The 26,808-nt window shown below is 39.3% G+C and overlaps 2 protein-coding genes across 7 annotated transcripts in view; one reads left to right on the top strand and one right to left on the bottom strand.

Annotated features, from left to right (window-relative positions):
• Window positions 1-25,260, top strand: part of creb3l1 (cAMP responsive element binding protein 3-like 1) — an 86,343-nt gene extending 61,083 nt beyond the window's left edge. For 2 of the 4 annotated variants that reach the window (XM_030070699.1, XM_030070690.1), the window contains exons 9-13: window positions 3,900-3,968; window positions 17,244-17,346; window positions 20,171-20,327; window positions 20,939-21,107; window positions 21,688-25,260. In XM_030070699.1, coding sequence (XP_029926559.1) covers window positions 3,900-3,968; window positions 17,244-17,346; window positions 20,171-20,327; window positions 20,939-21,107; window positions 21,688-21,724 — 535 coding nt within the window. In that variant the 3' untranslated portion in view covers window positions 21,725-25,260. Of the gene's footprint in view, window positions 1-3,899; window positions 3,969-17,243; window positions 17,347-19,414; window positions 19,565-20,170; window positions 20,328-20,938; window positions 21,108-21,687 lie in introns of those variants that run through there. The other 2 variants (XM_030070706.1, XM_030070714.1) reach the window with 2 other exon arrangements.
• The window catches only part of harbi1 (harbinger transposase derived 1), a 62,521-nt gene that overhangs the window by 12,274 nt on the left and 23,439 nt on the right, over window positions 1-26,808 (bottom strand). For 2 of the 3 annotated variants that reach the window (XM_030070724.1, XM_030070733.1), the window contains exon 8: window positions 19,651-20,350. The exons of the other annotated variant lie outside the window; for it this stretch is intronic. The gene's annotated coding sequence lies outside the window, so the exon portion shown is untranslated. Of the gene's footprint in view, window positions 1-19,650; window positions 20,351-26,808 lie in introns of those variants that run through there. 3 annotated transcript variants of the gene reach the window in all.

The raw sequence follows: 26,808 nt of genomic DNA, 5'->3' as shown, positions 1-26,808 counted from the left end.
CACTTAATTAATAATTATGTTACACTTCAGGTCAAACATCCAGAATTGTAGCCACATTAATAACGTTTGTAAGAAGCCAAACCGTTTGTAAATCCGTCCAGATTTCAGCGAGATAAGAGTATTTACGTTTGTGCAGATCACTCACCTTCCCTCAGGTACCACAGATTCTGCCAGAGAGCTTGCCTGTGGTAAGATGGCCGCCCGGTGATGACGTTACAGACTCCGCCGTAAGACATCTAGCCTTTATTATAGATATCTATGGTTCGCATACTGTTGACAAAGTAGCTCGCGACTACCGAGGAGTCTTAAAGAGACAGTAGCACATTAAATGAAGGGGAACATTTAATATGAAATGGCAAGTATATTTATATTTTTTTATGGCTAATTATGTCTATTTATTACTGCCTTTTAACCATGGGTTACACAAGGTTACACACAATCCTTCCTGGGTACAAAAAACAAAACAAAGAAAAAAATGTAATCTATATATAAATGCAAATGCAGTCAAATTAAGTTGTGATATTACAAAGAATTATTAGAATTATTAGATCGCACTTTCTCTATGTGAATAACTACAACAAGTTCATGCAACCAGTTTCTGAAGCACACTGGAGTTGGTGTATTCCAGTCTTCCAGAATAAGTTTTTTGCTAGTGTCATGCCCATCAACAGAGCTATTTCAATGTGGGGAGTTCTCTGAACATCCAAAGAGAGCCAACTCCCTATCAGGAGAGTCCAATGGTAAACTCAAGAAAAAAAGAAAAAAAAAAAAATATCTTTACCAGAATGGATGAATGGCTGTGGCAAAATCGTGTACATATATATATATATATATATACAGTACAGGCCAAAAGTTTGGACACACCTTCTCATTCAATGTGTTTTCTTTATTTTCATGACTATTTACATTGTAGATTCTAACTGAAGGAATCAAAACTATGAATGAACACATGTGGAGTTATGTACTTAACAAAAAAAGGTGAAATAACTGAAAACATGTTTTATATTCTAGTTTCTTCAAAATAGCCACCCTTTGCTCTGATTACTGCTTTGCACACTCTTGGCATTCTCTCCATGAGCTTCAAGAGGTAGTCACCTGAAATGGTTTTCCAACAGTCTTGAAGGAGTTCCCAGAGGTGTTTAGCACTTGTTGGCCCCTTTGCCTTCACTCTGCGGTCCAGCTCACCCCAAACCATCTGGATTGGGTTCAGGTCCGGTGACTGTGGAGGCCAGGTCATCTGCCGCAGCACTCCATCACTCTCCTTCTTGGTCAAATAGCCCTTACACAGCCTGGAGGTGTGTTTGGGGTCATTGTCCTGTTGAAAAATAAATGATGGTCCAACTAAACACAAACCGGATGGGATGGCATGTCGCTGCAGGATGCTGTGGTAGCCATGCTGGTTCAGTGTTCCTTCAATTTTGAATAAATCCCCAACAGTGTCACCAGCAAAACACCCCCACACCATCACACCTCCTCCTCCATGCTTCACAGTGGGAACCAGGCATGTGGAATCCATCCGTTCACCTTTTCTGCGTCTCACAAAGACACGGCAGTTGGAACCAGAGATCTCAAATTTGGACTCATCAGACCAAAGCACAGATTTCCACTGGTCTAATGTCCATTCCTTGTGTTTCTTGGCCCAAACAAATCTCTTCTGCTTGTTGCCTCTCCTTAGCAGTGGTTTCCTGGCAGCTATTTGACCATGAAGGCCTGATTGGCGCAGTCTCCTCTTAACAGTTGTTCTAGAGATGGGTCTGCTGCTAGAACTCTGTGTGGCATTTATCTGCTCTCTGATCTGAGCTGCTGTTAACGTGCGATTTCTAAGGCTGGTGACTTGGATAAACTTGTCCTCAGAAGCAGAGGTGACTCTTGGTCTTCCTTTCCTGGGTCGGTCCTCATGTGTGCCAGTTTCGTTGTAGCGCTTGATGGTTTTTGCGACTCCACTTGGGGACACATTTAAAGTTTTTGCAATTTTCTGGACTGACTGACCTTCATTTCTTAAAGTAATGATGGCCACTGGTTTTTCTTTAGTTAGCTGATTGGTTCTTGCCATAATATGAATTTTAACAGTTGTCCAATAGGGCTGTCGGCTGTGTAGTAACCTGACTTCTGCACAACACAACTGATGGTCCCAACCCCATTGATAAAGCAAGAAATTCCACTAATTAACCCTGATAAGGCACACCTGTGAAGTGAAAACCATTTCAGGTGACTACCTCTTGAAGCTCATGGAGAGAATGCCAAGAGTGTGCAAAGCAGTAATCAGAGCAAAGGGTGGCTATTTTGAAGAAACTAGAATATAAAACATGTTTTCAGTTATTTCACCTTTTTTTGTTAAGTACATAACTCAACATGTGTTCATTCATAGTTTTGATTCCTTCAGTGAGAATCTACAATGTAAATAGTCATGAAAATAAAGAAAACGCATTGAATGAGAAGGTGTGTCCAAACTTTTGGCCTGTACTGTATATATATGCACATATATATATATACATATACATGAGAGAGAAACCCTCTTCTGGAATTGCTTTCTCTTTCACCAGAGAGTTACAACATTGTCACAAAATATGTGAATTTCCTCTATAAAGACTCTGTGACCTCTCAACTGTATTAAGAAGCCAAAGTTGTAGATATGTTTAATTTGAGTAAGAATCTTCAGTGAAAACTGTGACTTACCTATTTAGCAGATGTGGGAGTGTAAAAAATAAAGAGGACAGTGACGCATATGATTTTATTAAGATCATAAGCTTTAAGGGAAGGCTTAATTTAAACAAGAGCACAAATTATGCAAAATATAGGCACAGTTTCATGAATTTGAGGGTTTGATATCATGAGGACGAGAAAAAAATAGGTGGCTTTTGGGCTCTGTAAATAAAAATCGGGTCCTCTGTCAGCATTTCATCCAGTATAGTGTTTCATTAAGAGAGATGGAAACCAACCACTAATCATAATGACTGGACTGTAAAAAGATGAGAATCTTGATATCGATAAAGCACCCTGAGCTGAATTAATACATCACAAATAGAGATAACAGAGATAAACAGAGATGACAAGGTTTGAGGAAAACAGAAACCCTTTTTGTCCTCTCTTTTGTATCCTCCTTATTTTCCGTATCTTTTGTGGAGATGAGGACAGGAGAACAAACAGCAGGATGAGTTGGTGAAAGAATCCTGTATGAATGAACCAGATCAAAACCTAATGTGTAGGGATTAAAAGGATTATGAGAGAAGTAAGAGAGAAAGAAATCTGCAGGATGCCTGGTTTATAATGGAGATTAATAGGATTAGCAGATGATGAAAGAGGAGAAAAGGGGATGTGAGACAGGCAGAAAGAGTTGAGTTTATCTCATCCTCCTCATCTCCCCATTTCCTCTTTCTACTTGTTTCTGTCCAAGATTTCTTTTATGCAAAAGAATTTACTGAAGTAGACAGGATTTTTTTTAAAATTGCAACTTTGAGTCAAGTACATTACATTACGTATGTAGATAATGGATCAATTTTGTTGCAAAACAGCTGACAAGTGGCTTTGGATATTCTAAAATGTTATTTGTAAATTTCCTCTTAAAATATCTGTTCACCGTGACCTCCAGAATCATCATATGATTTATGATCATATGATATTTTTTTTTCCAATCTTTGTTTGAAAGTATGAAATATGATTAGCATTACTTCTATTGGCTAAACCTTGGTAACAAATACACACCTCATTTACTTTTTTCAGTAGCAGCAGCATTTTAAGAATCCACTTAACACAAATAGTGGTGATTATATATGATCAGAATGATATGACTGGTATTTAACTTTATCTGTCAAACAAAGAGATTGACCAGGATTTCTGTGTGTGTGTGTGTGTGTGTGTGTGTGTGTGTGTGTGTGTGTGTGTGTGTGTGTGTGTGTAAGGGTGGAGAGCTATACATCAGAAAACAGTGACCTGTGGAGGAAAGTTGAAAACTTGGAGACTGCTAACAGGTGAGAATTGCACACAGACATGCACACACAGACAAAGTAGCCAGTGTCCTTAGATCAACACAAAATTTGTCTTAAATCAACACAATTATTATTACCCAATCACAAATGTCTCAGTTTTATGTGACATCATCTGAGCACTGCTGGCAGCTTTGCACCTTGCATGGTAGTCTCTGCGATCAGTGTGTGAGAATGGGTAAATGTGAGGCAAACGTTGTAAAGTGTTTTAAGTTATTAGTAGACTAGAAGAATGTGCTAAAAATGCAGTCCATTATTGGTACCTTTTTGCTTCCTTTTAGCCTGCTAGCTAATGTTTACATTTGAGCCGATTTGCTAACTTAGAAACAGCTAGCTAACTGCAGCTATTACATTAGCTGCAGTCTAACACCCCATTAGCTAATTAGCTAATGTTAGCTAATGTTAGTCCATTAGCTAATGTTAGCTTCTAAACTCAAAGATACCAACAGAACTGGCATGTAGAGCTCTTAAGTAAAATTCCCATTCATATATGCCATAGTGAATACTATAATTGGCCATAAAGTATTTACGGTTCAACAACAACACTGTTATATGCTTCTTCAGAAGCCATTATTTACTACATTACCCACAATTCTTTAAAAAAAAAAAAAAAAAAAAAGTTGTACCACTCAGAGCTTTTACCAAAGTGATAGCAATAGCTTTGAGTGTGTCAAGATGAAGAAGTTTTTCATTTGTCATTGCTCGCTTGATTTGAAGTCAGATATTTTGCGTTTTTCTTGGATGAGGAGCACCAGCAGGAGTGAGGGTTAGGGATGGGAAGATTTTTTTTTTCTTTAGAAAACACAATATGTATGCAGTTTTGTAACTTTCCCTGTTTAATGTTTAATATTTATTGTTTTTTTTGTTTTTTTTTGCTCAGAATCAATTTAAATAATGTCATGATCCTCTTGTAGGGGATTGTTGCCATTCAAGATGTAACGTTTGTGAAATAATGATTTTTCAGAAAAGTCTGCAGGAGAAATGAATGGGAAATTTACTTTGGAAACCTGGCCTCCACTTTCCAGCACTATTATGTGCTCTGTGATGATGTCAAATAAAACACAGATGATGGGGATTAGATTATATGGGTGCTGAATTCAGGAGAATATTGATATGTTCCATCCAAAGATAGAAACTCAAAATCTCAAACAAACACACACTCACACTCACCAAACTGAGTTGCCTTCTCTGTTATCATAACAATATCAAACTAGTCTGCTATTATCTTTGGGTGGGGTGGGATGGAAGGTGGGGAGGGTGTTGGTCTTTCTTGTGTGTCTTGCTGTGCAGGCCATCCACAGCCTGTCATTGAAGCTGAGGGTTAGCAGTAGCAATCATCATAGAGGGGAGAGAGCCCCCCCCCCCACACCCCAGACACACACCACAAACATATACACATGGATGCATGCACACATGCACGCACGCATGCATACACATATGCATGCAAGCACGCACACGCACACGCACACACACACACACACACACACACACACACACACACACACACGGCATTGATGACTCTAGCCTCTCTGTGACACATCATGTTATACCACCCAGAGAGGGACGATGAGTTGGCAGAAAGTAGGAAACATGAGTCAGCACACATCAAACTCTCACTAGACTCTCCCACAATCTCCAGAGTGTCAGAGTGTCCACATTTCCATGTAGCATTAAAAAAAATCTTTAAAAGTGTTCAAATTGGCTTGCAGGCAAACTGATAAGCGTTTTAAATTTGCTCCAGTCCTCCAAGTTATAGGTCCAGTAGTAATCACTCAGTATTCTATTTATGTATTTATTTTTTGGGGTTGCCTTCAGTTAAATATTTGAAGTCTGTTAATGTAGTAGTGGTGCTGTCTTCTTGTCATTGTTACTGAGTGCTGGATACCGGCTTGATGCCCCAAATGCTAACTGTTAGCCTCCTGCCACTGAGGTGACCTTCGCCTCCGCAAACAGTACAAAAAAATCTCCTTGTTTTCTGATGTGCTTCTGGTTGGGTAGATTCTTGTCAGTGTTTGATATCCAAGTTTCAGTGAATGTAACTTTGTTGGCTGAGTGCCAGTGAAAGCAACATTAGATGATGTAACAGCTGTGCATAGCAACAAAGAGTGGCAACATATCCACAATTTTCCTGTTGGAGTTGCTGGGGAAACCATTATCAGCAGTTATGTTACAAACCTCCGGTGCGCCAGCGGAAGTAGTAGTTTAGGCGGAAAAAGATTCGAGCTGGCTGGTGGTAACTGGTGTTTACGTTTGGTAAAGTTTCGTTTCATGGATTCAATGTTAGTGGTTGGATAAAGAAAAGGGTTAGTATTGTTGTGTGGTGAGATGCCCCGGAGTTTAGGGACATTGTGTGCTGTCCGTGGTTGTACATACAACCAGAGAAACCTGAACGAATGGCTTAATTTGGAAAGGCCTGAACCTGACCACCATCGGAAAGCTCCGGTTCTCTGCTTTCAGAAACCGTCTTAATTTTTTCGATAGCTCCATTGGTTCAGGAGTTACGGTACTGAGAAGCTCATATTACAAACATGTGACACACCGGGGACTCTTCTGTGATTGGACGGTCGAAGTGTCAGTAGTCCTACGGAGTTACCGTAATGTCAGTAGGGTAAAATCAGTAGGATAAAACTAACCTGTCTCACGACGGTCTAATCCCAGTGTGTTTCTTCGGTTTCCGACGTTTTTTTCTGTATGTCATAAACGGTCTAGGAGATATCGATATGTAAAGTAGGCGTGCCGAATCTTGTCGGCGCCGACATCATCAGTTTAAGAGACATCTTTGCTGTCTTCCCCGGGCTTCATTAACCTGCGGTCCATCCTGTGGGTTGCAGTGCGTCACTGTAGTAGCTCCGGTGTGGCGGAGCTCAGCTCCGGGGTGGCAGAGCTGAGCTCCGGAGGGCTCCAGCCCACTTTAACCCCTGGCTGTCTCCCATTTTTGTTAGTAACTTCTCTTGTTGTCAGATGATTTTGACATGATACAACTGCATGATTGATTTAAATTCATTCTTGGTTTTAAAGTAGCCAATGCCATAGACGAGTCTCTCTCTCTCTCTCTGTCTCTCTGTCACACACACACACAAAGTAGCGAGCTAACTAACGTTGTAAAAGACGAAAAAGTACTCCGCCGTCCCTCCTACCGGCAGAGGGAGGAGAGAAGGCGTGGAGTGGGTTTGACACAGCCGATTCACTTTAAACCAATCAAATGAGCCCCTGGGTTCGCCTTTAAAATGCGCTGCGCGAAGGCGTAATGAACGTTTACACTATTGACATGGAGGAAGAGAGCAGAGCAGCAGCAACACACACTCAGGACAATGAGGCCAGTAGTGATGGGAATTCCGGCTCTTTTTAGAGAACTGGCTCTTCTGGCTCGGCTCACTAAAAAGAGCCGGCTCTTTCGGCTCCCAAGCGGCTCTTCAGATTTTTTGTTGCTTAAATTAATTTATTACCAACAATAATGTAAAGTTATGCGCAAAATGAATTACTAATGTAAAAAAAACATGTGTTATGTTTTCTTTTTATTATTTATATATGTTTATTATATAAATATGCCTTTATTTATTCACTCTACATAGTGCTACAAAACATATATTATAAAATACAAAAACAAACTTAACTATTTACAGTTGAATTGAGTTGCTGTACACACTGCAGCAGCAGCAGTAGACACACTTCACCTTCATCAATATCAGGTTCAACTGCTTGTGTTTTTTCTTCCCATTGCACTGATGGGTGGACAGTTGTCATGTGCCTGTGCAGGTTGTTAGTGGAGCCGGCTCGATAAGAGATGTTTTTCTTGCAGATTCTACACATTCTGCCTTTGTATTGACAATAAAACTGAACTGGGTCCAGATATTACTCCTTTTCCTGCTGTCACTCATTTTCTTAACTCCACCTTTCCAGCGCGTTCGTGTTGTCTCTCCTGGCCCCTTGCTTTCTTTCTCTCTTGTCTCCCTCCCTCCTGTTCTCCTGTTCATGTGTGTGTGTGTGTGTGTGTGTGTGTGTGTGTACCTGGTATTGCTAATGTTGTGGGGACATAAATCTGTTTACACAGTCACGTTGTGGGGACTCGCCTCCCTTATGGGGACAAAAAGCAAGTCCCCATAAGGGAGCACCATTAATTTTAGGGTGAAGACTTGATTTAAAGCTAAGATAACTTTAGGGTTAGGTTAAGGTTAGGGTTAGGGTTAGGGTTAGGGTTAGGCAGGTAGTGGTTAGGTTAAGGCTCCAGGAAATGAATGTAAGTCAATTTAATGTCCCCAGAAGTGATGGAAACCAACATGTGTGTGTGTGTGTGTGTGTGTAACTGCCGGTCCGGGGTGAAGCGCTCAGCTCAGACAGACGGCACCCCAGATCTTGACCAATCACGTGCGGCTTTCGCAGAAAAAATAACCAATCGGCTCCCGAAAAAAAAAAAAAAAAAACGGCTCCCAATCAGGAGCCGGCTCCCGTCGTTCACTTCAAAGAGCCGACTCTTCTGTCTTTCCATTACCTACCTGCCTCGCATCTCTTTTTTTCCAGCTCTGTCACCGTCTGTTAAAGTTATTGATTTTTACGAGCAAATATAAATTTAACTGTGAAGCCCCCATTTTTAATGAATGTTTTTATCCTCGCTATATTCATATAAATACATGTTTGTTTTGCAACTTTGGACTCCATCACTTACTGATGCAACAACACACTAGAGATTAAAACAAAATCCGGTTCATGAAAGCTTTTACATTTGCTGTTCTAAACGCCCAGTGTCTGGCAAGGAACTGATGCATTTTACATTTTTGATTTGTGTAGAATCAGGGTTTCCGTTAGAAAGAATTGGCACCGGACAACTTGACCGGCACGTTTTCAATTTACCGGACAAATGTTTGAAATTCCGGTCAAATATTATCTGAATTTATTGAGCTTAAAATTATATGCAGGCTATATAAGAATGATATCGAGGCATGACAATTTATAGCGTAATCTTTTTATTGAAAAGTAGGCTATATCAAATAAAATGAGTGCCGTCAATTGACTCACATGCGTAACTTCTAAAATAAATAAATAAATAAATATTGCACAAGCCTGTGCTCTTTTAACATGAACATTGCATACAATTGTAAACAATTGCAACTACAATTTGCAAACAACAAAAAAAAACTGGCTCATACCATTTTAATAACGTGGTCTGCTGCCAACTTGAAATCAAATAGATGCAATAAAAACGTAATTCAGCAGGTGAATTAAAATTGAAAGTCTCAAGTGTCTCTCCGCAACTTGCAATGCGCATCAGTCTTGTGACCTTGTTCTCCCCCAGGCAACTTTGCTGCGCTGTTTGATCCGGTTCTGCAGAGAAAAGCCTCTCTCTCTCTCTCTCTCTCTCTCTCTCTGGTACACTGGAGACAGGGATCACGCAGTCTATTTTTTAAAAAAAATAAATAAACAAAATATGTTGAAATTGACTGTTTTAACAGAATTCAAATTGTGCTTAGAGGGAATATTTTCTCCGGACATTTAAAAATTACCGGACTTTGGCAGATTTTACCAGTCATAGTCCGGTGATTACCGCATAACAGAAACCCAGAGTGGAATATATATACCTATGGAAGAAGAACTGTGTAGTTAACAGGGGCAGCTCCAGACACCATGACTGGAAAAAAGACATCACCGTACTGGACACATTGTTTGACTGACAGGTGATCAGGTTGGGTTTTCATTACGCTGCCAAACGGTGCCAATCTCCTTTGGTCTGACATCAGATGTGACGGGACCGACAATATGGAGATACATTTATGTGCTGATTGAGATAGTAGCATTGAATAGTGGTTTTTGTGGGTATTTATTGCATTGTTAATGTGCCTGACAATCTGTGAGGTTTGGTGACGTGTGCGCACTGCCTGCCTGTCAGCCAAACTTCCACTGCGCCGGCCCCGCTGCGCCTTGCGCTGAAAGTAGACGTGGTTTCAGATTGCGAGCTTTGGGCGCACCTCGGCGAAGCCTTTTGGCACGAAACTGTCATTGCGCCAAGCTGAATCTGTCGACACCTCCCCCCGCTGCGCCGCCACTCCCATCTCGGCGCACCTCGGTCTGCGAAACTTTCAAACCGTCCGCCTCTCGCGTTTCGCTGGTCCAAAATAGCTCTGCGTGGGGTTCGCCTCACTGCGCCACCTCGCGCTGCACCGGGAAACTAGAGCCCTTGAAGTTGGGACTTGGCGAGGTCGACTCAGGAGAACAGACTTGCAGGACGGACGGTCATTCTGCAATTGGAACAGTAGCGAACTTGATGACTTCTCCATCTCATCTGTCTTGGCAATATTTAATATAACCAGATATCCTGCAGTGTTTATAATAATAAAAAAATATTTTCATAAATAAATTCATAAATAAATTCCATTTAATTTAGCTAATTTAACTTAAATAAATTACAGCCTACAACTCAGAGAGGTAGCTACTATTAATATATATTTGATTTCCCTGATTTGATTGATTATATATTATAATTATTACTACAACTCTGCCTCGTTCTCATTTTCATGGGTTAATTGATCAGTTTTACAGTTATGAATTCTCTTCTCCGGTGTTGCCACCATTGCCGCTGGTTGGTGCGAAATGCATGCTGGGATACCTGGCTGTTCCAAATCCACATAAGTCACCAACCAATGCATCCTCGCGAAAAGGGGTGGAGCAAGAACACATCCGGGAATTTGGACCGAACTTGGTCAGATGTGAACTTTGAATTGGAACAGGACTTGGGTTGCGACTGATGACGTTTCACGAGTCCGCAAGAACACAAGTACAGTCAACAACGTGAATTGAGAAACGCCCATTGAGTCTAGTGTGCAGGAAACTCATTACAGAAAGTGGATGATTTCAAGTGTTACAGGGATATATGGTACGTTTGCAGTTTTCCAAAGGGTTTTTTGGAAGTTTTTATGGCTGCCTGACCTTGATGATGAAAACAGTTAACAAGAAACAGGATACAAAATCCACTTTTGTTTTATGCCTAGCCTATGTTTGGGGCCTGGCCTTTATTTGTTTGTGTTGACCATACTGCGACAGTTATTGGAGACCTGCCCTGCGTTCCAATACTCATACTACCAGTATTATTTAGTAGGGGAAAAAAGATTTAGTATGTCCCAATACATAGTATGTCAGATGCAGTATGCCAAGAGTACCAGGATGTTCTACTACATCCGGTCAGATTTCGCAGTCTGCATGTCAGCATGCTGCTCTGGCCATTCTGACCCACAATCCTTTGCGCAGCGGACGTTATGTCGCACTGACTGAGCCACACCCACATACGGACGACAACAAAACACACATATCGCACAAAACTCGCTCAGTGACAGTAGAAGCGACAGGAAGACAGAAGATAATAAATATGACAGACAACAGTGCAGTGTGAAACAGCACCAGCATTTTGACAACAACATACAAATTTGCCGCTACGGACGGCGGCGGAAGTGAGCGAGAGGGCCGGACTTCAGGGACGATGTATCTAGTGTGTCCCAATAGGATGCATACGCATGCATATTTCATACTGAACTACATACTTTGTAAGGGCAGCTGCAGTACATACTAAAAGTAAAAAGTATAAGTATGCGATTTGGAACGCAGGGCTGGCTTTTGATTGAGTTCTGGCTTTTAATACAGGAAGCACTACTTCTGTTTCTGTGGTGGCTACTGCTCCTCTGGCACGGAGTGATACAGGAAGTGCAGAAGTTGCTGAATCTTTCTGGCTGCTGACAACAGGTTGTAAACAGTAATTTGAGGAAAATTATCATCTGTGTGCATTTACTTGTTGTTTGGGCATAACATTTGTAAAGTGATTATATATAAGATTGCACATATAGATAGCAGATAGCAACTTTCAAGCTACACTAGACTACACTGCAGCAAGTGGGCTACAAGCATTATCCAAAATAGGAAGCATTTAACTCCACAACCTGTGTCCAGTGTTCTAATGTGGTCTGTTAAATTTTGTTGTGCGTTTCCTCACGATGAAAGATGATAAAATTCGACTGCTCTGTGCTGCTGAAAAAGGAGCCCACTCAGGGTGAACTGCACACACACACACACACACACACACACAGTTTCCACACACAAAGTTTCCAACCAGATGTGTAGATTTTAACCACTAACAAATCACAATTACATCAAAGATCCATGTGTGAGTGATTGTGTATGTTGGTGGTTATGCTGGTTCACTGTCATCCCATATGAAGTTATTACAACTGTCAGCTCATCTGGCTGTGAGTGTGTGAGTGTGTGTGTGTGTGTGTGTGTGTGTGTGTGTGTGTGTGTGTGTGAGTGTGTGTGTGTGTGTGTGTGTGTCTATACATGTGGAAATTAAATATTAGTTTACCGAGACTGGTTGACTGGGTTATTGCCTGACTGTTTTAGTGACCGACACTCTGGTTCAAGGACTTGCTGAATGGCTACAGTGTGTCCTATAGTAACTGCTTCTCTGTCTCCACCTAGTGGCCACAATGTGTCCTTACAACTAATGGCAATTAATACCACTAGAACCCTGCTCTCCAGATCTTCAGACAGTATACTCTGTTCTCCAGGTTTTGCTGGTGTACTCTTTTAATCTCTGCCGCTTTCTGTTGTTCATACTACAAGAGCCCTCTTCTTCATATTCTATGCATAGTGAAATCAAGTAGATCAATTTTCTTCAAAGTGGGGTCCAGGGAGCCCAGGAGTCCTCAATTACCAGAGAAAATAATTTTTTAATGATTAAAGCAATGTATTCAAAGGTCAGATCAGTGATGCTGGATTGAAATCAGATTTCATGTGTGTGAATGGTTGTGAAAGGTGTCTGAACACACCCCGAGGCTGGAACATCCTGTTAATGAAGCAGACAGAAATGAGCCCTCAGCAGTCTAGTAGCTAGTGTTAGCTTGACTGGAACTGCAGCTCTTCTTTCGGGATTTCATTGGTCTTTTAAATACCAAGCTTCATCAGACTGACCAGAAGAACTCAAAAAATGTTTTTAAAAAATATTTAATGTATGACATTCTGAGTTAAACAGAATGTAAAGTCTAGAAAAGGGGTTTTCAAAATTTTTCATGTTCTGGGCCCCCAAGTTGACTTTCAATAAGCGATTTTGCCCTATTGAGAGAGATTTTGATTTGAGGCTACATTCAGACATCTTTAACAAGCATTTTAACACAAGAAATCTGATGTCAGTCAAGCAACACTGATCTGACATTTAAATATAGAATTTTTTTAAAATATTTTTGATAAATTTCTGGTAATTTATTTTTTGGCTAATTTTCATGTTTTTTTGTTTGTTTGTTTGTTTGTTTTTTTGTAATGTTTTAGTGATTTCTTGCTAATTTATGGGACATTTCTTGCTAATTTGTTAACCTGCGGTCACACCCAGATCCTATCCAGACCACCAGAAAAGCAGAAAATTGTGGGAATACAGTCAAATTTAAAATGTAACCTAGTGCTGAGAGGGAAGAGAGCTCAGAGAAATTCTTTCAGAGAATTTTTTTCCCAAAGTACTTTAATCACAGGGAAATATTCACAGGGAACAATTATAAAGAAAAAATTAAGATATCAAATATGTCTTTAAACACTAATTCACCCCTAATTACAGAGCAAATTATATTTCCATAGCACCAGTATAGATTATTTTCTACTCTAGCTTTCACATTACAGAATCACACTGATATTGTATCCTCGCTACAGTATGTTTTTTTACTAACATAAGCAGAGAGTTTGGCTTCTCCCACCAGAAAGTTAAGTAGTTGCCATTTTATTTTATTATTTTAACTTTATCCTGCTCCAAAAATTTAATTTGTTTTTCATCAAAATCTCTAAAAACATGAGTGAAACAAAAAAAGAAAAAAAAAAAGAAAGCCAGAGAGAGAGAGAAAGGGAGACACAAAGAGAGAGTGAGTGTATGAATGTGTGTGTAAGTTTACTTGTGGCTTTCAGATGGCTATATATGTTTAGAGTATACTGTACTTAGCAGTGGGTGGGGAGGCATGAGACACACACACACATGCACGCATGCACACCAGCCCTGTAGTGTGTAATTATATACACCATGTCCTTGGCAGATTTTAGAGGTGAACTGAAATAAACTGAGCTAAGTCAAGCAGACTGCAAATTACTGATAGCAGTGATATAATTCTATTGTTTGTATTTGATTTTGCCATTTTAAACAAATTCTTCACTTGGCTCCCATATTCAAAAACTCATGAAACTCATTGGTGAACAGTACCCCATTGATGCCTGGAACAATACACTGCTGGATGTCACTGTAGTTCAATTTTGGAATTTCACACAGTCAAAAAGATCTCGCAGATGCCCCATGTGTCTGAAATGTATGAAATTTTGCACACATTTGGGTTATGCTTCACAGTTTTTTCTCATGCAACCCATACAGTCCACTGTACTTTATTTTCTGCCATTTTTTATTTTTTTTCTAAACCATTTCTTTACTCCATCTAGATGGTTTTTCTGATTTAAATGCAGTTTGGAAAGTATTACCTGGGCAGAGTGTCAAAATGGTGTCAAAATTGCAAACAAAACAAAACAAAATTTATTTGACTTATGATATGGCAAACATTTTAGGTCTGCTGGAAATTCTAATATGTTCAATTTCCCTGAAAAAAGTTTGGAAATTATTATTAGATTGCAAGTAAGATTACTCAATAATTACTAGTAACTGTACAATTAGATTTTAGGTAAGATTATGGAATGTTTACAAATAAGTTTGAAGTTGCGCCTTTAGTTAGCTCCATAATAAATGGAGTTAGACCAAAAGAACAGACAATAACAGTCATGGTGCACAAATAATGTGAACCCTTCCTTAAACTTAACAACACAACACAAAGACCAAATGATAAACAACAAACTAAACATACAAACTAAAGAACTAAATAGGGAACATGAGTCAGACAACAATGAACTGGGCTAAGTAAATGTCTGTAGACCAAAAGGATGCTGGGAAACTCCACTCCACTCTGACTAGAGTTCACTCAGATGTTGATCACCCAGAGAGACAGAAGTCTACCACATTTTTTCACCACTAGATTTCTTTTGATTTTCAGAATGATATAGTCATTAGAGTGGGTTTCCTAACCGTATATAGTTTTTATAAGCAGGATTTTCACTCAGTTTATTTTTCTTTGTGGTTAAAAATCCAACAATTGCCAAAAAAAAAAAAAAAAAAAAAAAAAAGTATATATACATATATATATATATATATATATATATACAGACACACACACACACACACACACACACACACACACACACACACACATATATATACACTACTCACAAAAAGTTAGGGATATTTGGCTTTTGGCTGAAATTTATGGAAAATATAAAAAGTTCACACTACAGTGATATTATATCATGAAAGTAGGGCATTTAAGTAGAAGCATACACTGGTGATTTCCTCATCTCAAACAATTTCTTGAAACAAAAGCCAACAACAGTGGTGGATATACCACAACAAAAAATGTCAGTGTCAATAACTTGTCATGTGCCCTTGAGCATCAATTACAGCTTGACAACGACGTCTCATGCTGTTCACAAGTCGACTTATTGTCTGCTGAGGCATGGCATCCCACTCTTCTTGAAGGGCGGCCCTCAGGACATTGAGGTTCTGGGGTACAGAGCTCCGAGCCTCTACACGGTGACTCAGCTGATCCCAGAGGTTTTCTATGGGATGCAGGTCTGAGAAAGTGCAGGCCACTCCATTTGATGTACCCCAGTCTCCAGCAGCCATTCCCTAATGATACGACCTCGATGAGCTGGAGCATCAAACACCTGATGTGAATTTTGCCGTTAAACTCCTTGTTAGAGAACAGCAACTTGTGCAAAAAGTACTGAAACATTGAACAGTTTGACGTGCATTCAAAAGTTAACAGAAGGTCATATTAAGTTCACCTGTAAAGGTTATAATGCATTTTAGGTTCATCCTGAAATTTCACCCGAAAGCCGAATATCCCTACCTTTTGGGAGTAGTGTGTATATATATATATATATATATATATATATATATATATATATATATATATATATATATATATATATGTTTTTTTTTCCCTGAGTCCAAATTATTTTGCCCCAAAACAAATACAAATACAATTAGTGGTGCCTCCACACACTCCTAATACAAAGCAATGTAGACTTGCTAAATGCTAATGCTAACCTAATCAAGAGTCAGGATTTTCAGTTTTTGGAGTTTGGGTTTGGAATTGTGATTCTGCATGGTTTTTGGTAGATGTTGCAGACTGTCAACCACAATCCGTCCCTCCAGAGCGATCACTCTTCCATATCCAAAGTGTAGGGAGTTCTGAGTCCAGTCTGGTTCCTCTTCCGGATTGAACATGAGAACTGCAACCTCTATGGGTGGTGATATCGCCATCTACTGTTCATTATTTAAAGTAGCAACTCAGAGTCTCTAAATAAGGGTGCTTTCAGACCTGTGGCCCGTTTGCTTTGTTCCGATTCAGGGGCTAAATCGATACAGTTGTTTCGTTTTTCGTTTGGGGCGTTTGTGTTCACAGGGCAACCGTCTGTAGCGGTTCAAAGCTGTAAACAAATGCCATGCACGAACCAACTGTTCTCTCATTGGTCAGAAAAAGGAAGCTTCCATTTGCTTCCATTCTTACCCCGGGAAAAACAAAAACCATGGAGCATCTTCAGCGTGTGGCTAGTTTGTTTCTGTGGTTAATGTACCAGTGTTCTGTAACCGAGGAAAACATCCCGTTCTACCGGGAATCAAGACTGTGCAGGGAAAATAATATACTGCATCTACTGAGAAGAAGACGTGCCGCGACAAGGAATCGGCGACAAAGATGGGCTCTGATGCTTGCACAATCCACAAACCACAGTTCTGAGTGAGTTGTGTCGGTTGCTGTGTCGATTATGTTCTCACTGCAAATGAACCGCTCCAGGGCTCGAATAGAAGCGAGCTGAGACCACCTCCTCTAGGCGATCTCGGCCCGCTTGTTTTGTCCCGCATGCGAGCGCGATTGCTGTGTTCACATATGTCCAAACTAACCAATATTTAGGGGGAAACGCTCCCTGTTTCGGAACAACTGCTCCAAACAGGACAGGTCTGAAAGTACCCTAAGTTCATTTGAGTAGTAGTATTTGTAGTGACTAGTGGCATCTTTATTTTCACAACACTTAACCACAGATAGCAAACTTAACATTTTATTTAAAACCCAGTAAACTTACTATGTCATTTCTAGCGAGGTATACTGTTTGCATTTATAGTGTAATAAATGTGGCCTCTTTGTCTCTCTCCAGGTCTCTTTTACAGCAGCTTCAGAAGCTTCAGGCATTGGTTTCTGGGAAAGTTGTTCCTCGTTCTTGTAAAATGGCATCAACTCAAACTGGGACATGCCTCATGGTAACTAATACACACTCACCACACACATACAGTACAGGCCAAAAGTTTGGACACGCCTTCTCATTCAATGCGTTTTCTTTATTTTCATGTCTATTTACATTGTAGATTCTCACTGAAGGCATCAAAACTATGAATGAACACGTGGAGTTATTTACTTAACAAAAAAAGGTGAAATAACTGAAAACATGTTTTATATTCTAGTTTCTTCAAAATAGCCACCCTTTGCTCTGATTACTGCTTTGCACACTCTTGGCATTCTCTCGATGAGCTTCAAGAGGTAGTCACCTGAAATGGTTTTCACTTCACAGGTGTGCCTTATCAGGGTTAATTAGTGGAATTTCTTGCTTTATCAATGGGGTTGGGACCATCAGTTGTGTTGTGCAGGAGTCAGGTTACTACACAGCCGACAGCCCTATTGGACAACTGTTAAAATTCATATTATGGCAAGAACCAATCAGCTAACTAAAGAAAAATGAGTGGCCATCATTACTTTAAGAAATGAAGGTCAGTCAGTCTGGAAAATTGCAAAAACTTTAAATGTGTCCCCAAGTGGAGTCGCAAAAACCATCAAGCGCTACAACGAAACTGGCAAACATGAGGACCGACCCAGGAAAGGAAGACCAAGAGTCACCTCTGCTTCTGAGGACAAGGTCATCCGAGTCGCCAGCCTCAGAAATCGCACGTTAACAGCAGCTCAGATCAGAGACCAGATAAATGCCACACAGAGTTCTAGCAGCAGACCCATCTCTAGAACAACTGTTAAGAGGAGACTGCGCGAATCAGGCCTTCATGGTCAAATAGCTGCTAGGAAACCACTGCTAAGGAGAGGCAACAAGCAGAAGAGATTTGTTTGGGCCAAGAAACTCAAGGAATGGACATTAGACCAGTGGACTCATCAGCTTTGGTCTGATGAGTCCAAATTTGAGATCTTTGGTTCCAACCGCCGTGTCTTTGTGAGACGCAGAAAAGGTGAACGGATGTATTCCACATGCCCGGTTCCCACTGTGAAGCATGGAGGAGGAGGTGTGATGGTGGGGGGGTGTTTTGCTGGTGACACTGTTGGGGATTTATTCAAAATTGAAGGCACACTGAACCAGCATGACTACCACAGCATCCTGCAGCGACATGCCATCCCATCTGGTTTGCGTTTAGTTGGACCATCATTTATTTTTCAACAGGACAATGACCCCAAACACACCTCCAGGCTGTGTAAGGGCTATTTGACCAAGAAGGAGAGTGATGGAGTGCTGCGGCAGATGACCTGGCCTCCACAGTCACCGGACCTGAACCCAATCCAGATGGTTTGGGGTGAGCTGGACCACAGAGTGAAGGCAAAGGGGCCAACAAGTGCTAAATACCTCTGGGAACTCCTTCAAGACTGTTGGAAAACCATTTCAGGTGACTACCTCTTGAAGCTCATCGAGAGAATGCCAAGAGTGTGCAAAGCAGTAATCAGAGCAAAGGGTGGCTATTTTGAAGAAACTAGAATATAAAACATGTTTTCAGTTATTTCACCTTTTTTTGTTAAGTACATAACTCCACGTGTTCATTCATAGTTTTGATTCCTTCAGTGAGAATCTACAATGTAAATAGTCATGAAAATAAAGAAAACGTATTGAATGAGAAGGTGTGTCCAAACTTTTGGCCTGTACTGTATACAGAGATCCGTTAACATATTTACATACACAAATGCGTACCCTGAAAAGTTGTCCACATGCGTCCTTAGGTATTGAGTTCACACAAACCTAAGAGTCACTCAGTTTGACTGTGCAAAATGACATGCTGTAATCCACGCTGTTTTCATGCTCTGTTAAAAAAGTTAAATGAAACTGCTGCCCACAGACTATTCCATCCCACAGTGGGCTTATTCAAACATTAAATATTTTAATTAAATTAAAATGTATTTTATTGCTTTACTTCAACTTTTTCTTACTTTTGCACTTGTGGTGGTGTCTTTAATTAAATGACACTGATTTTTTTAAAGAAATGTTTTTTAGGCAAAGGGCTGCAATTGTTAACAGTAGTACAGTCTTTTTTTTGCTTGTTTTTTGTTTTTGTACCAAGGTAGGCCCACATTCCCATGGTCCACTCAAAATTGACCTGGCTCCACTTTTGGACTGCAAACCACCAGTTGGGAACCACTGCCTTAGATGTACATTGTAGTTATTATTATAATTATGATGATTCTCGTTATTTTTGTAGTTGATATTAATATTGAAATATTGAAAATGGCAATAACAACTTTTTCCTGTACTTTTAGGATCTAAGGTCCTCATAAAGTTATTTTGGTCAATTAGTTGTTTTAAAAATGAATAAAATGTATTAATTTATTGTGCATATGTTGTAAATGGATGACAGTGCACATAGTTTTACAATACAAAAGGCTCAGTCAATTTCAGTGTACTGTAGATTCATTAGCATTAACTGTGGATTGTCTACATGATGACACCATGGACCAAAAGAGTTAACACTGCTTGTTTGTGTCTGACTGATTTTCTTTAAATGTCTAAATATCTGTAGATATTTATTAAATTTGAAATTTAGTTTAAATATGTATGAATTTGTGTCACTTATCTTTTTGTGAAAGAGCTCATAGAATAATCACACACATACATCCAACATCATGTTAAGAGAGTATATGTCTGCAATTGGACAAGGTGTCTGGAATTAGACACAGTTCTAGTAAGTTCCAAGAGGTTACAGAGCTCCAGTTCCAACAGCAGTATTCCAAGCTTTGCTAGTATTACAAGAATATTGCTATTAATATTATTATTTGATCTTATTAATATTAGTATTATTGATATGTGTCACTCTCGCTGTGCAGATGATGGTGCTGTGTTTTGTCCTGGTGGTGGGAACCCTCTCTCCCTGCTTCTCTCCCCTCTCCTTCCTCTCTCACTCATCCTCCTCTTCCTCCACCTCACTCTCCTCCTCTTCCTCTCCTGCTCTCCCACTGGGGGACCTCTACACCACCAGCCAGGGTAAGTCCAGAAATATCTTCTATCTGTGTAACATAAAAATGAACAACATTGGTATTGAAACACAAATCCCTCCTCAGCTACTGTTATATATCAGCAGTATCCCCTTACCCCCCGCCCCTTCCCCAGGTTGTTTGTGTGTGTTCTCATTTCCCATTAAATGTGGTTCACACAACAAGGTAAAGTTCTGTTGAAATTAAAATGTCTTTTACAAGAGACACCTGGCCAAGAAGGCAGCAACAAAAAATGTACATGAAAATGCCAGCCCAGCATTTTCAGCTATACCATTTTAGAGACAGTTGTTGAAACACTTCTTTTTATGGGGAAGGAAATGCCAGCATGTTGGATAGACAGCTAAAAAAAAAAAAATCAGTAAAATAAAAATGTGTTTTCAAGTTTACCTGGTTTAATGTAAACATGGCCTTAGTCACGATGGTAGTCCCTGAGTCATATTCAGTTGAAAACCCTTGTGTAACAAGTAAACATGTAGCCTTGCTTTATGTTTGGTGTAGGGCGCTCCAGGAAGGCACAGTTCGTCTGAATTTTCTAGGAATTTGAATCTAATATGTACATGTGTTTGTGTGTGTGTGTGTGTGTGTGTGTGTGTCCCATAGTCCGGTCCCGCAGCCTGCTCTCCTACAATGATGGTGCCCCTTTGGAAGAGAACTCTGGGGCATCAGAGGGGGAGGGGCTGCAGTCAGAAAGCCACTCCCTCATCCAGACAAGCCATTACATTGGCAGTGGCCATAGCAACCAAACTACTGGCCCCAAGTTCCACAAAAGGTAACAACAAACACTGATGTTGTCCTCTTTACATACCACATTATGTTAGCCTGGCTGACACTGACTGCCTGGAACAGCAAGCTCTTGCTACTAGTCTGTACAGGCTCCAATTCTTTGGCAGCATTCACTCAAACTCTGATTGTTGTTTTTGATTTTTGATTTGATTTGTGATTTTGATGCATTTCAAATTAGTGATATCTGAACAGCCCTAAGAGTGAGGGCAGAGTACTCTTATCATCTGCATGATAAGCTGAAAAACATATTTTGCACATACTGACAACCTTAAAGAAATACTTTATCCATAATGCATAATTTTTGTACTCCCCATGTGCTGCCTTCAAACCCTCATGTACAAAGTTTTACTTGCAAGCCGTCTTATCTTCTTCTTATCCCAAAATTACAGACCAAGTCTGGTTTCAACGAGGCTAGCATTTTGTAGCAGCTTTAACAAAAACAAGAAACAGATTAGAGAGTAGCCTGGTGTTTTTAGATTATAATTTTTATCATATTTTTGTTTAATAAACTTCTGCTATCTCGTCAACATACAGTTATAACCTGACATCCTCTCCCATCTCCCCAGAGAAACACAACCAGAAGGAGTATCAGAGTATTACTAAGAGATAGCTCTACCCATCCTCTTGTGACTTCTCACCTCTGACCCCTAAAAAGCCTAAAACCTCCAGACTCTTCAACTCAGCACATCCCTTCCTTCCATCACATCCAACTGGACCAAAATATGTGCCTACATTATCCATTAGTGCACCTCTCAGCACCAACAACAGCCACTGCAAGTGACTCAATTTCTTAATCCCACCATGATCATCTCATTAAGTGAATGACCTACTCTCTCTTTCAAGACAAGACCCAAGAACCTGCAGTCTTTCCATCTTCCCATCTTCCCATAGCCTGTGAACATATCTTGTAGTCCTCCTAGTAGTTCAATTGCCTGCCAAAATAGATGTATTAATATCCACAACCACTTGGCTGTACTTGATTTTAAAGAGGACATCCTATAAGAATTTCAAATTTCATGTACTGATGAACATATTTGATTAGTTCATAAAAAGACCCATGTTGTTGCTGTTGTTTCAATCATAAAGCCTATTTTAATTCAAAGACACACTATACATGGAAGCATGTGACATTTAAAGAAAGACGTTACCCTAAAATTGTCTGTCAGCTAAATGCTATTGCAGAGACTACTCTGTAAGGGGTAAACACATGCCATTACTATTGCAATATGCTATGGTTCATCAGGCACTAAAGTCAATCATGGTACCAAGATATATCACAAACCATATCCAGAGTTCACTTTCTTACAGGTTTTGGGCCTCTACGTTTAATTTTTCTCAGGTTTTTCAGAGTGCAGTTTAGCAAAACCCACTAAATTATACAACATAAATCTCATCTCCTTTAGAAAGGAGAATTGTGAAATTTCTTAAAACACAGCATAACAGACTAAGCTAGACTCCAGCTGAGATATTTTATGTATTTTTTCACATTGTGTTTGTTGGATTTTGCTTAACAAGCACTCCTGATGCACTACACCAGATTACTGCTTTACTTTAACTCATCATTCAGCACATTTAAACAATGTATCTCAATGCAACATCTGTTTTACTAGCATGCTGTTTTAAGAAACTAACTAGAAATTCTGATATGTTGCAAAATAACCCTCAAAGTCTAACATTTAAAAAGTGCCTTTTGTCTTCTATAGTTAAATACAACCAACTTGGCCTTTCACCTAATGCCCATATATGGAACTGTAAAACTTGGAATTAACAAAGCTGTCTAAACTGAGTACTGGACAGTTTTGAAAATTCATTGCAGAGGTACTACCAATCAGTGAAGTGTGTTTTATTTTTCTATCTTCCAATCTGTCTCTGAAAGCCATAAATGTTTTTCATTTCAATTTTCTGGCCAGACATTATCAAAGTAGTTTTTTTTTCCTGAGATATATATTATAGTCTTATCAAGAGTCACATGTCCTGACACCAAGGTTGGAAAAGCCTGACATAAAGGTATTTTTATGGAATTTCAAAAATTGTATATGTAATATATTTACAGCATCACAAAAAGAGCATATTTATTTTATGCAACAAAAAAAATATTGAAATTGTTTTTAAGATCAGTTTTTATTGTCTTTTTCTAAAAAAAAAAAAAAAAAAAAAGTGGAAAAAAATTATATTCTGAGCATTAAAAAGAGCATATTTATTTCATGCAAAAAAAAGAAAAAAGAAAAGAAAGAATTAACCTTTTATTTTAGGATGATGTCATGGTTTTACATGCTAATGCAAAGGTTTACATGGTGATTTAATGTTTTAAACAATTTGCATTGAGTTTTACATGTAATATGTAGTTTTACATGTCATGTTAAAGGTTTACATGATATGTTTGTCTTTAACTGTAATACAGTGTCTGTTTGGCTGCTGTCGCCTCTCCTCTCCTAACCTCAAATAAGGTGTTTTTCTTTATTTCCCTTTACCTAAATTCAAAGTACCCATGATCCTTTATACGCTGCATGCTCTTGTGTCATGACCTTGGCTGATGAAACCCCAGAACAGTTCCTCTTATCGGTAGTGCATTGCTCTTAGTGCCAAAGAAAGTCAACAAACCACACAACAAACAAAATTTCAAAACTGCAAAATGCACAATGTTGCTTGAATCCAGAGATTCCTCTCAGAAATACACAAAATAGAAGATAACAGACCACTAATTGCCTAGAGGAACTCCGGTCTGTGCTTGAACAGATTTGATTGTACATACTGGTTCCATCAAAAAACTGCTGAAAAAATATGTCCATGTTATAAAAGAGTGATTCAACCTACAATCAAATGGTGGAGAAAATACCATCATATCTACAGAAAATGTGATCATGTGGCAGCAATGTATGTTGTATTTATTCCTATTTGTGGAAAATGTGTATATATTGAAAAGACAATCAGGGGAATATTTTAATCCAGCAACACAAAGACCACTTGCTTTACTTTCTCCACAATTTGAAGTAATAACCTGACATTTTTTGTCTTTACGATGTTCCTATTTGAATATGGGGGAAAGTTTTTGTATGATGCACCACAGTTAATCTAAAAATTGCATGTTAGCATTCCACATTCAGACCAAAGGTAATAACATGCTTCAAGCCAGCAGCTTAACTGCCAGACAGCTGTACCCACTGTTTTCAATGCCAGAAAGGGATCAAAACTTTCTTGCCCGTAGTCCTCACAGGTAGTTTTTAGAGCAGCTTTGAGACAAATGTGGAAACTCTTTCACTGTATTTAATAAGTTCCTGTTGAGAGTAGCATCAACATACGATTTTGAATGTCAAGGTATTCCTTTGAATCCCACTGTACCAGCTCCCCACTTCCTGTTAAAGAAATAATTGGTACATTAACTGTTTTGTTCACATTTGTCTTTAAAACTAACTGCTCCACATCTGCATGATATAATCACAAATCATAATTTTGTATATTACTGAAATTATGAAATATTGTTTCATTGGTACCAATTGTCTGCTCTCATTATGTCACCACTCTCATTTGTGTCCCTTCCATTTTTTTCTTCATACAAGGCATTTGTTTAGATTTAGTCAGTGGTACAAAATGTGTGACTGCAACCCAATTTTCCATCCTCTTATTTTCTCTCCAGCAGTCTTTATAGCCGAATGTACATAAATGATGACTATGTAATGTGTGATTGTTGTAAATAAGAATAAGCTTTGTTTTTGTATCGTTACATATTTAGAGATGTTAAACAGTGGAATCAAATGGGAAGAGAAAAAAGGAGGGAGGGGTTAGAGAGGTAGGGAGAGCTGAGGAGGGAGCAAGAAGGAGGGTTGCTTTTTCCTGTTGTAAAAACTGAATCCTGGACAACACAGGAACTGAATACAGTTCAAGCAGTCGCAAAAATAGAGATGCTTGTTTATTGTTTCCTTTGACATTTAGAGAAAATGAGGAGGGACATTTTGAATATCTCTGAATGTCTTGTGAGATCAACCAAACAAATCTTAGGTGGTTCAACTCTTTGAAATGTGTTTGGCTTTGTTGTTGTCCAGGTTTATTTGTATAAAGTCCTGCATGTTTCTCCGTATATCACTATATAACTTAGTCTAGTCACGTAGAGTAGAAACCAGCAAAATATAAAAAAAACTGCATCAGCAACTCTGTGTCTGTGTCCTTTTTTACTTTAGATCTCACTTTTTTTGGTGTTCACACTGTATTATATAGTACAATACAGACTTGAGGAACATGCATCATTGTGTTGCTCTCAGACTTGTAACACATACACATTTTGACCAGCCAGCTGTTGATAGTAATAGTTAAGATAAGATGAAACTTTAATGATTCCTAGGCAGAAACTAGACTGTTGCAGCATGACTACAAGAAAAAAATAGAAGATAAAATAGAACAGAAATAACCAGAATAATTAATTATTAACTAGTAACCTATCAGAATTATTCCTATTGGGGTCTTGGTCTTGGATAGGGCTCCATTTTAATTGTTCTTGATCCCCCCTGTGGACCTGGACTTCATTTAACGTGGACCAGGTTTTTTTTTGAGTGAGGTCCAGTCGAAAGGGGGTCAAACCTAGTCAGAACTTTTATAAATATGGGCCATGATCCAGAGGCCCATCCAGGTCCACTTAAGATTGCGCTAAAGAGCCAATTTAGCACAAAAAAAAGCACAAAAAAATGTCACTGGAGTGGATTAAAAAAACATTTATTAAGTAATATATTCCTCCCTGCAGCAAAATGTAGAATTCAGTTCACAAGTGTTTTTATGATGACTGAACCTACCACCAACAAAAGACTGACATGATGTAATCAGTTGGCAGAAGGTCAGGGAGCAATGGCCATTAACTATGACAGTTTTATGTAAATAAAGATTACATAAAACCTATTTAAATAATAATTTACTCTCCATAGCCCTGGACAGAATTGCAACTAAGTCAAACTGAAGAATGATGGAGAACAAAACGCTGGTGGGGGAGGAAGAAAAAAGAAAATATTGAAGAGGAAAAAATTTTTAAAATATGTGTAGCTGTAATTGTTTGAGTGATAGTTGTACTGATACTTGGCTTTGATGGTACCAAACATAGAAACCGAATGGGTAGAACCCAAATGGGCCTTTTTTTATGGTATTTCTGTGTAGTCCACCTTGCCAAGGCAACAGCTGTACACGTTCAACTGAGGTCACCATGTCAGCATTAGGGGTGCAACAAGTAGTTGACACTGTCGTCAAAAATGAATGAAAAAATTAGTTGCCGATTATTATTAGTCATTGTGTGTGTTTTTCATGCTGTGCGTGGACCTGACGTTATCCAGAGCTGAGTTCCTGCGGGGTGAGCCATCTTAGTTAGACAGGCCGAACAGTGACTACATTTACATGCACACCATATTCCAGTTCGGGTCAATATTACGGCTAAGGTAACTGCACTGCGGCAACTGGAATATTACGTTTACATGTTACTTGGCATGTTCCCGTGTTTCGGCGTATTTCACTCTCTTACATAATGCGACACGTGGCCGCGTGGGGCAGCAGTACGCGTATAAGCATCTGGTCTGCCGGAAATAGAGAAGAAGAAGTCTTCTTCTGTCGCTATTTCTGTTTTTTCTCCCATCGATATACTCCATGATATTTAAGTCTTTAATCAGCTGAAAGCAGACTGCAGTCTCCTGGCTCTTGCTGCTGTTCGCCATGCT

This window comes from Myripristis murdjan, chromosome 2 (genome assembly GCF_902150065.1).
Source record: "Myripristis murdjan chromosome 2, fMyrMur1.1, whole genome shotgun sequence".
In the NCBI taxonomy this organism is placed as follows: domain Eukaryota; kingdom Metazoa; phylum Chordata; class Actinopteri; order Holocentriformes; family Holocentridae; genus Myripristis; species Myripristis murdjan.
Note: the sequence above shows the minus strand (reverse complement) of the source record. Positions and strands in the feature narration are given on the sequence as shown.